General features: G+C 36.0%; 1 protein-coding gene across 3 annotated transcripts; it reads right to left on the reverse strand.

The window, feature by feature from the left end:
• Positions 1–543: 543 nt before the first annotated feature.
• On the reverse strand, positions 544–9,659 carry LOC110104782 (carbonyl reductase [NADPH] 1). 3 transcript variants are annotated; one of them, XM_020834031.2, is made up of 5 exons: positions 9,560–9,659; positions 9,349–9,446; positions 8,977–9,235; positions 1,601–1,795; positions 544–1,287 (listed from the first exon to the last, which is right to left on the reverse strand). In XM_020834031.2, the coding sequence occupies exons 2-5, from the start codon at positions 9,444–9,446 to the stop codon at positions 892–894; spliced, it is 948 nt and encodes a 315-aa protein (XP_020689690.1). In that variant the 5' UTR covers positions 9,560–9,659; the 3' UTR covers positions 544–891. The 3 variants fall into 3 exon arrangements, with proteins under 3 accessions (XP_020689690.1, XP_020689692.1, XP_020689691.1); XM_020834033.2 differs by having other exon boundaries at positions 9,556–9,658; XM_020834032.2 differs by lacking the exon at positions 9,560–9,659 and having other exon boundaries at positions 9,349–9,511.
• Between the last annotated feature and the right edge of the window lie 1,146 nt (positions 9,660–10,805).

Raw genomic sequence — 10,805 nt, forward strand, 5'->3', positions numbered from 1 at the left:
GATGAAAGAGGCGTAAGTGAAGTAGAGGAATCAGCTGAAGCAGCCACGAATTGCAGCAGGTAGCCAGAGCACCAGGAGAAAAAGGTAAAAAAAAAATCTGATGAAAGGATTAAAGCCTGAAGCAGCATTGCAAAGCTCATCTTATACGACGTAAATTCCTCAGACATCAGAAAATTAACATCAGAAAGGTATAGAGATAATAGCAGGTAAGCTTCATTCTTACTATATTTAAAACTACAGTTCCACACACAATATAAAATACTATACAGATATATAGAGAGTTACTTAAAAATTAATGGTGCAGATTATACTTGCAGAGCATCAACGGTTCTGAACAGATAGATCAGAAAAGGTATTGTCTATGGCAGGGCAAATTATTAGGTGCGGACACCTCCGGATTCTCTCTGTCTACAGTAAAGACAGTCAAAGCTCAGCTGCTACAGTAAATTACGCTTTGATTATAAACAAAGAGAAATCCGGATGATTCTCTCTGTCCGATATCCGAACCTAATAATTTCTCGTGAGAGATGTGAAGTTGAGAACTTTATAGTAACACTTTTAGATAACTTATTAAGATGACTCATCTCCTATCAATATACAAGTTCATAAAACAGAAAAAAAAATATAAAGTGATTTTGCAATTGCACACAGTGCAAAGAACGTTCCGCAACTCATCCTATTAGGTATATTGATAATGTCCTCGGCATTCTGTTTTTAATTTGTGAATCTAGCTTAGCCTCGACTGGAGTTTTTAGGCTTGGTTTGGGATGACTTTCTAGTTGTTTCTTGAAGCAGCTTTCAATATAAAAATTTAAAGTTTTGTACTAAAAAGCTGCTTTAAGAAGCAACTAGAATGCAGAGAGGAGAAATAAACTTCTAGGAAGTAGTATCCTAGAAGCTTATTTCTCTTCTCTCTGCAAAAAATTTACCCGTCGGTGACTGGTTTGGTAGCAGGACGACCCATACACCAGTATCTGCACCTTCCTCAGCAGACAGGTTTCCTTCCCAACCAGTCATGGCAGTCTTCACCCAACCAGGACAGTAGCAATTGATGTAAATTCTATGACCTTCTGGCCTGCTAGAAAGCAATCTTGATATTAACCTAGTGTACGCATTGACAGCCAGCTTTGAGACTGAGTAGTCAGTGAACATTTGAGGCCACCCGTTTGCTTTCCAAGTTCCATCTCTCACTTGTTTGAGGAAGTCAGCAACCATGCCATCAATAAGTTCTTCAGAGATATGGTCATCGGTCAGGAGTTTCTCTCTCAGGGTTGGATCCCCCAATCTCTGTTAAGGTCAACATATACAGACCATGTAATGCCTCCATGAAGACAAAGATCAAGCACGTAGGTACTTCTAAAATGAATAAACCTTTGATAAATCCATATTACTTTGAACAGAAGATTGCTATAGAAATTTATGATTTTGTGTTAGACTTTGTTTGGGATGGCTTTCTTGTTGCTTCTTAAAGTAGTTTTTTAGTACAAAAATTTTAATTATTGAACTAGAAAGCTGCTTTAAGAAGCAGCAAGAAAGCCGTCCCAAACGAAACCTTAGACTGACAGAATAGAAATCGAAAGAATAGATTAGATAATCTTACATTTCGCCTTCCATTCACTCTACCAAGTCTTGAGCTCACATTCAATATCCGAGCACCATTCTCAGAAGGTTTCATCACTGGGATTATAGTTTCAATGATCCTTTTTGTGCCAACATAGTTTGTTTCAATAACCTTCCCTGCAAATTCAATTGAATTTTCCGATCCTAAATTGAAATTGATACCAGCATTGTTTACCTGCAGCACAATCAAAAGATTCGAGGCATATAAGCTAATAAAAATAAGGGAATTGAAAATAATAAGTTGAACCGGATAAAAGACAAGAAGGCCCTTTGCAAATAACACAAAAGCTTCCTTAAGTGGGGCTAAAACTATAATAAATAATAACACCACATAAATCTCCTATAACACTTAAAAACTAAAAATATAAAGACTCAATGAAGGCCATAGATCTCCGGCCTCTACGGTGATAAACCCTCCAAGCTCTGATGTCCCCATCAGAGGGCATTAGTGATCGATGTTAAAATGATGTTGGACAAAGATGAATGGTCAAGTTGTGGGTGTAGAAATTGCTAGTGTCGAGCATCAATGTCAAGATAATATCAGACTTTGATGTTGAGATGATTTCGAAATGTCGATATTGAACGACGTTAGATGTCCTAGATGACATTGGACATTCTTATGAAACTAAGTCGCGACTCAAATGAAATGAAAATGAGAATATTTGATGAATGGGGTATTAAGTGGGGCAATTGATTTTATGTTGTAGATAGAAAATAAGAAATTTAGTTTATATATTTAAAAAAAAATAAAAAATTTAAATACAAGAAATTATATTTAAAAAAAATATTCATAACTTATTTAAGACACGTGTCGAACATGCATGTCCATTTTATATTTAACATTTTTAATAGGGCACGTTTTTGACGTGTTCGACAAGCGTCAAAGGTGTGTTGGATGTATGTCTTGTCGGATACTGCACGTTTCTTTGAGGAGAAGTGTCGATGCATCATAGCAGGTCATCCATGAGGGTGTTCCTATTATTCTTAATTCTACCAATAATACCCTTTTAGCAATTTTTTAGACATTATATAGTTAATATTCTGATTTGGGGATTGATATGTCTTTTCATTATATTGTGGTTGTCCAAATAAAATTGGATGAAGATGATTCTTAAGAGGAATCTGCTCTGACATATCTTTTTCACATAATGACTAAGGTCATTTGAAATTTTACATCAAAATGCCTATATTTGCCAAATCTACATCGCATATTTTTTTCAACTATGAGAGGGATTCAGATTATGCTTTGGATTAATGTCATCTTTGTTTCCGAGGGTTCCATCTATTCTAATTTTCAATTTTTGCACTTCAAGTTCTAAATATTCATGTTGCTGGTCAATTTAATTTAGCATAGAAACCTTTATTTTTCTTCGTAATGTTCTTCCCCGGATGCTTAATTTATTTTAGGTCTGGCTCTATGCATGGAACTTGTTGCTAGAGCAGCAGCAAGGCTAAGCACATTTGCTCAATTACACAAAATGGGTACCGATGTCTTTATTTTGTTTTCTCTTATTGTTGTGCTTCTTATGTAACATTTATGTCCAGTAGATGTGCATATTTAGATTTGGATGATGTAATGCTCTTTTTCATCATATATTGCTAGTAATTTTGTACCAAAAAATTATTTTGGATTTAGAATGAGTTGGGTGAGACTCTTTCATATCTTTTATGTAGTGTAGTGTTAGGAGATATGAGTGACAATAAGGTCGTTGGGGTTCCTTGAGATCAAAGACCTAGATGTAGCTCTACTTAGATCGCTCACAGTGGAGTTACAGCCTTTACTTATCAATCATTTCATTTATCTTTTTGAACTTTGTTGTGATGCTTGATTTCTATTTAACCAAATCATAGGTGGCCAAGGTGATTTAGTTCAAAATGAGACCATTTCTTCTCCCATGAGAGTATGGACCAGGGAAGCCTCTCTAGGTTATGCTAAAATCCCTTCACTGTAATGTAGGCATGTGCGTTCAAGCCCTTTGAAGCCTACATGTGGTTTTCTATGGATTGGGTGGCAAGTCCCATCCCGGAATGACTTACGACTCTGGAGTAATCATTTGATCTTTTTAGGCTATTTATAGATGCGAGGAACGATCCTTTTGATGGTTTTGGGATAGGCTAGTCGAGCATGCATATGCCTAATCCCACATTCCATATGTGGGAATATATCTTCAATGTAGCCAAACTTCCCCATAGACCCCTTTCGATCTTTTGGCTAGGTAAAACATCCAAGGTATGGGAATTGGTACACTAAAGTGCATGATGTATGTACCCATGTACACCCTAGTAACTCTTGAGTTAGCTACCTTGGGGCATCTTTCTAGTAGTTGCCTATTAGATTTTATAAAATTGAGCCAAGGTAAAACTTCTCCTTTCTTTTACTCTCTATTTTCTTTACAACATCAACATCAAGCCTTTGTCCCACTACGTGGGGTCGCCTACATGAATCCTTTTTCACCATTATGTCATGTTAAAAGTCAAATTCTCATTTAAATCTAACGAAGAAATATCATTTCTAATATTTTTTAACCAAGTCTTTTTTATGTCTACCTCTACCTTCACATAAGACAAGTCTAATACCTCAACTTTCCTAGCCGGATCATCTAAAGGCCTCCATTTAATGTGACCAACCATCTAAGGTGATTCTCTATCGGTTAAGAGGTAAGGGGTTCGACACTCTCCCTCTCTCTCTCTCTCTCTCGGCCGACGGATTGCGAACAGGGCAGGGACGGGAGGAGCAAGGGTTCGGCCCGGTCTTGATCGGAGGAAGGAGGGGGTTTGGTTTGGTCTCTGGTCGTAGAAGCAAAGAGAGCGGGATCGGAAGTGGATTGGAGCTTGAGAGGAGAAGTATCGGGACCGTGGCTTGGAGTCGAGATTGAAGAGGGCAGCGGATGGAAAAGAGGGAAGAGTCGTGCCGTGATCGTGGGATTCGCGAACGAGAGAAGAGCAGCGAAAGCTTGAGGGCTTGGGCTTGCTTTTAAAGGCGTTGGAGAGCAGTATTCGAGGGGCTGCCGCGAGATTTGAGCAGGAATCACGGATACAGACTGGAGCGGCGCCGTTTGCAGCGGAATTTCGGCAGGGTATCGCGGAGGATTTTGTGGATTCACCGGTCTCTCTCTTTCTCCTTTGGTTTCTTATACAGAGGTCAACATGGGAATATATCTTCAATGTAGCCAAACTTCCCCCTAGACCCCTTTCGATCTTTTGGCTAGGTAAAACATCCAAGGTATGGGAATTGCTACACACTAAAGTGCATGATGTACCCATGTACACCCTCGTAACTCTTGAGTTAGCTACTTTGGAACATCTTTGTAGTAGTTGCCTATTAGATTTTATAGAATTGAGCCAAGGTAAAACTTCTCCTTTCTTTTACTCTCTAGTTTCTTTACAACATCAACATCAAGTCTTTGTCCCACTATTTGGGGTCGGCTACATGAATCCTTTTTCGCCATTGTGTCATGTTAAAAATCAAATTCTCATTTAAATCTAATAAAGAAAGACAATTTCTAATATTTTATAACCAATTCTTTTTATATCTACTTCTACCTTAACATAAGACAAATCTAATACCTCAATTTTCCTAACCGGATCATCTGAAGCCCTCCGTTTAATGTGACAAAACCATCTAAGGTGACTCTCTATTTTCTTTGAATAATATTAATGTTTCATTTTTCCTCTTTTTCTTATAGTGCTAGAAAGAGCAGATTACCAATCCGATATATATCGCCAGTATCCATCATTCACTAGTCTAAGGAATAAGAACATATAAGATAACATGATGTTCCTCCAGAATTTAATTTCTAAGCAGAACTTGGGGTCGCTTGACTCATTGGATCATTTTATAACGAATGCCAAAGCTACCTTAGACTTTTTGGCTCATATTGGTTTGAAGGCAAACCATTTAAGATATTGAGAAGTATTATAACGAGAAGTTCAATGCTTAGCCCTTAGGCTAAGGTCTCTCTCCATCGTACAAACTAAGTTTTCATTATCTGATCTCTACAAATGAGTAAGATGTATCTATTAGTCTTCAATTGATGAAATAGAGAGGGCTCTCCTTGTCTTTCTCATTATATTGCACAAACAATTCTTCGAGAGACTCTTCACATGCTTTTTGTGTACAAAATAATATGCTTCCTCGAGATTGAAATTACAAGAATGGATGGCTTGTTGTCATTCTTTATCCCATTCGAAGTGAACATTTTTTCATCAGCTTTACAAATGATTGACATATGCTTGACATATTTGATATGAATGTGAAACGAATGCATGCTTCCCTTGCAAAGTGAAGCCGGTGAAGACTTTTCAGTGGAGGCATCTCAATGATCGCCTTGATCTTGTAAAATTGATCTCAATCACTCAATGTGTACGATATTTGCAAACGAATTTCCTTAGAAAACCTAAAAAACACTCTTGAGAAAAATTCATCTTGAGATCAAATTTTTTGATAGTCTCTAATATGATTGTCAAATTATCAAAATTATCTTTTTAATCCATGCTTTTAATGACCAGATCATCTACATAATACTCGTTGGCTTTTTGCTATATAGCCCTAGCATTCTTTAAACTGAAAGGCATGACCGTGTAGCAACATATTTCAATTAGCTTGTTGAATAATGTATGCTTCTCATCTTCAGGAGTCATTTTAATTTTATTATATACCAATAATACGTCCATTAAAGAGAACATGTCGTAGTTGGAAGTATTATCAACTAGCAATTCTGATGCTAGTAACATAAAGTAATCCTTTGGACACACCATGTTGAGATCCTAAAAGTTAATACAAATGCGAAAATGATTGTTTTTCTTCTTCATAGGAACAATATTATCGATCCAGTTAGTATATTTATTTCTCTTCTTGATTGAAACATGCTCCTACGAGCTTTTTTAGTTTCTACCCTCACCTATTCTTAAATTTTCAATCACATTCACCTTGAAGTTTCTTTAATTGGCATTAAATCAAATTTGATTGCTAATCTATGAACTACTACATCATGATATAAGCCAGTCATTTTAGCATATGTCGAGACAAAATAATTCATGAATTCATATAGTAGCAAATTCCTTTCTTCAATTTTGTTCATAGAGAGAATATCATTGATGAAAGTTGGGAAAGAATCTTTTTTAGTTTCAAATTTGATTTCTTTCAACTTATCTATGGTAGCAGCTTGCCTACCATCTCAAGTTCTTCGGGTTTAAGTTTGACTTTCATGGCTTGATCACTTGAATGGGTAACTTCATAAAAATCTTCTTCATCTTTATTTTTAGCTTCAATACATTTCCCCACTATCGCATAGCAGACAAACTTCTATGTATATGTAGTTATAACAAATCTGAGTCCTCAAATGATATGGCTACAACTTACTCGAGATGCTTAGGGTCTTTTATGAGTCCATATTCTTTAAAAAATAAAAATAATTTCATTGTTTAGTGATCTTTGCACACTCCTTGTTTACCAATCATTTTTATATTATTATGTGATAATACATTGGCATTCTTTTAGGCACTATCTGTCTAGATTCAAGATATTAGAGAAGCCATAGGATAAAATTTGCTTCCACCTAGAAGCAAGAATAACCCTAAAGAGCCTCAAATTTAAATAGCATGCTCACAATAAAGAAAAATCCATTGAAGGAGATACAAATAGTGAAAGTATGCTACAAGAAAACACAAAAGGGGTACATCAAGTTAGACTTGCAACCAGTAACTAAGTCTAACATCTGCTATTTCTACCATGTGCGTGTTGCCTTCTTACACTTTCTTAAGTGCCTTTCTTACTTGGGCACATTTTGTCAGCCCCCTGAAGTACTCCATGATGCTTACGATATCATGGAAACTTTGTTGCTCCTAGTTGCCCCATGTTGATGGCATCATGATATACCATCACATGACATCTAATATTCTTAGTTATATCTTTCTATAGTTTTCGTAGGTGTGCAAATAGGTTCTTCATGTGGTTAAAGTTTTGAGTAGACTTATCATAATTTACTCTAGCTCCATTAGGGTTCACCATGAATCCTAATTGATCCCAGTCTCATACAATCCGTACAACCATCTACCTCTTTTCGTGGGAAGCCAATGACCTGTTTCTATTGCTAAGAACTAAGCGAAAATAGTGTATATAAAAATCCACCTCTCGACAAGCTGAACCTAGAAATACAGTTCAAGAAGTCAAATTGTGTTATGAGATCAAACAAAATGTTTATATGAGAGGTAAATAGAGCCTTGGACTTTGATAACATGCCAAACATTTATAAAACACCACTTAACGCTAAGTCCTTAGACTAGGCCCTTAAATTTGCTTTAAATCATAACACATACAAAAAGGTTTAGATATGTTTGTGAGACACTCTAAATTTTAACTTCCATGAACTCTTTCCAAGTACCTATTTATCCATAAAATTTTAATAAGAGTGCTTAGGTAACGCGTTAGCACCTTTGCTAGTCCAGAAAACTCCCGTGCTGCCTTACCATGTGTTTTTAGTTTTTCAGTTACTAGTCACTACGTATACATTATTTTTCTCATGATTTGAGTAATTACTAAACATAGTAAACCCTTGCTGAGCAATTTCCCGCAAAAGTAAACTGTAATGCAGTATTTAGGAGCTGATTGTCCAGAGGCTGCCACAAATTCAGCTATTTGGCGATGGCTAGGTCTGCACCTTTAGTTTCACCTTGATCTGCAATTTGTGGGATTTTGTACAGACTTAATGAAAGCTGCAATTTAGAATTTTCATATTATGCAAACCTAGTTCCCTAAACATTTTATCTATGCACTAAACATTTATGAAAACTATATGAGACGCAAGCAATGTAAATCCAATCCTTTGCAACCTACAAACAGGCATTCTTTTGTAACGCCAGCATCCAAAAGAAGGATACTGACATAGATTATATTTTAAAATTATCTTGTACTTTGAACACTTTATTTTCCATTTTATCTCAAGCAGGAAGCCCTTTAAACTTGAGAACAGAGAAATCCGATAAAAATATAAGAGTAATTATGGAACTTTGAAGAACAAAAGTGAAGACTATAGAAATGCAAGCATTTGAGGGAACATAAGCAATTTTCACTATCTAATGATAATCAACAACCAAAAATTACAGTGTAATTTTGCTTCTGCTCACAGTTTGTAAAATTCCTTCAGATATAATTTGCACTTGTGGTAAGAAAAGCAAGTATTTCTGTTGTGCATATGTGATATGTGTATTCATCAATACCAACACACGACACCTTCTTTTAGTTATTGATTATTACGACCATACAAGCTATAGAAATGGGGAAAACAGAAAGCTCACTATTCTGTAGCAGAAATAAAGTTTTTCGAGAATACATAGAAGGCCAAGCTTCTCACTAACCAGGATGTCAATTCCACCATAATTGAGAACAACCCACTTTGAAAAGGATTCGACAGATATTTGATCTGAGATGTCGAGCTGGTGAGATATGACATTGAGGCCATCATTCTGCAGCGTCTCTGCTACATGCCGCCCACGCTCCGCATCCCTTGAGGCCATGATTACATGGAGGCCGTAGGACGCTAATTGGCGAGCAATCTCAAAGCCAATCCCCCTATTGGCTCCTGTCACAACGGCCACTGTATCGGAAGACCACCATCTATAAAGGTAGCACAAATGAGTATGGCAGAAGAACGAATACACGGAATCAAAGAAATAGCAGTTCGTTGGAACATTTTGCCAAACATGTTGTGGCCGTTCCATTGCACGTACCTGAGGCGCGGGGAGATAGGTACTTTTCGGAGCTCAGAGATTTGCTGCAAACGTTTTTCTCGCCTCTCCTTGGCCCTCTCTTTCGCCTTCTTGCCCATCTATAGAAAATGGAATTGGAGAGAATCAGGAGACAAAGAGTTCGAAACTGAAGGTGATTCAAAATTGAATGCAAAAAAATGAAGTTATTATAAGAGATTATGAATTTACTGACAAATTTGTCAGCTCAAGATGTCAAAACTACTGAACACATTGTACTCGATCTTTTTTTTTGTCGCTTGAACTCCATTAAAATTCTACTCGCCCATAAGATCTCTTAAATCTGCCGATGAATTTGGTCATCAAAGTCACCTAAGCATTCAAAAGAATTCGATAGTCTGTAATAAAGTAGACATCATCAAAGATTCTCAAGGATCTCGACTTTTACCTAGAGCTTACAATGTAATTTGATATATATAAGTTAGCCTCATTAATTTTACAGCTAATATTGTTACGTATTATACAATTTTAATTATATTCTCGATGTAGTATCTTCTGTAGTGCTGTAAGTCGATCGAAGGGGCTGTTTGGCAACAAGTGGGATTTAACTTTAGTGGGATTTAATAAATCGTGTAAATTCGGATTTAGTAAATCCGAAATGTGTTAAATTCTGAAAACTATTTGATATGTCTAAATGTTAAATTTTATTAAATCCTTAGAAACTGTTTGGTAACATATTTTAGGATTTATGGCAGTTAGGGATTTAAATGTGAAGAATATAATTATAAATTAAAAAATAAATTTATAATTAAAAATGGAAAATTTAAGTATTAGAAATTTTGAATAACATATTAAGTATAAATTATTCATTAACTATTATTACACTATTAATTAAAATATTTAATAATTAACAAACATATTATTTAAGTGTTATTAATTTAAACTATTTTTATTATATTTAATAACTTAATTGTTACATTATAAGTAAATTAGATAATAAATTTATGCACTAATTAATTATTTAATATTTTACTTATTTATTAATATTTTAAATATATATTAATTAAGTTAATAAATAATAACTTAGAGGCGTCTATAGGTTTGCCTTTCATCTTCTCTTTAGTTCGTTTGCTGTTAGGGCTTTCGTTGCTCGCAGGAGTTGTGGTGCTGTTTTAGGCTTCGTTTGCTTCGCAGGAGGTGTTAGATTGGCATTGCGTCGCTTCTTTCGTTTCTCGTGACTGTTTCAACTTCGCTTCCTGCGACGTCTGTGTCCCTTCCCGTCGGATCGGAAATTTCTTACATTTTTGATCGGAAGCAAGAACGGGAGCTCGCTGGCTGTGAAGGTAACTTTCTCCCTTTGGCGCGCTTCTTCCGATAAATCCCGTCGGATTTGATAAATCCGGCTACCCCTCGGATTTATTAAATCCCGGATTTAAGCCCTAAATACGTAAATCCGGGATTTGCCGAATCTCGGGATTTAA

This window comes from Dendrobium catenatum, unplaced genomic scaffold (genome assembly GCF_001605985.2).
Source record: "Dendrobium catenatum unplaced genomic scaffold, ASM160598v2 fragScaff_scaffold_1470, whole genome shotgun sequence".
Lineage (NCBI taxonomy): Eukaryota > Viridiplantae > Streptophyta > Magnoliopsida > Asparagales > Orchidaceae > Dendrobium > Dendrobium catenatum.

Excerpts from the sequence above, each read along its gene's own strand:
- LOC110104782 (XM_020834031.2), bottom strand. The coding sequence starts at position 9,446 with ATGGGCAAGAAGGCGAAAGAGAGGGCCAAGGAGAGGCGAGAAAAACGT. Across the intron at positions 9,236-9,348 it reads CCTATCTCCCCGCGCCTCAG|ATGGTGGTCTTCCGATACAG; the intron begins GTACGTGCAATG and ends CTACCTTTATAG. Across the intron at positions 1,796-8,976 it reads ATGGTGGAATTGACATCCTG|GTAAACAATGCTGGTATCAA; the intron begins GTTAGTGAGAAG and ends ATTGTGCTGCAG.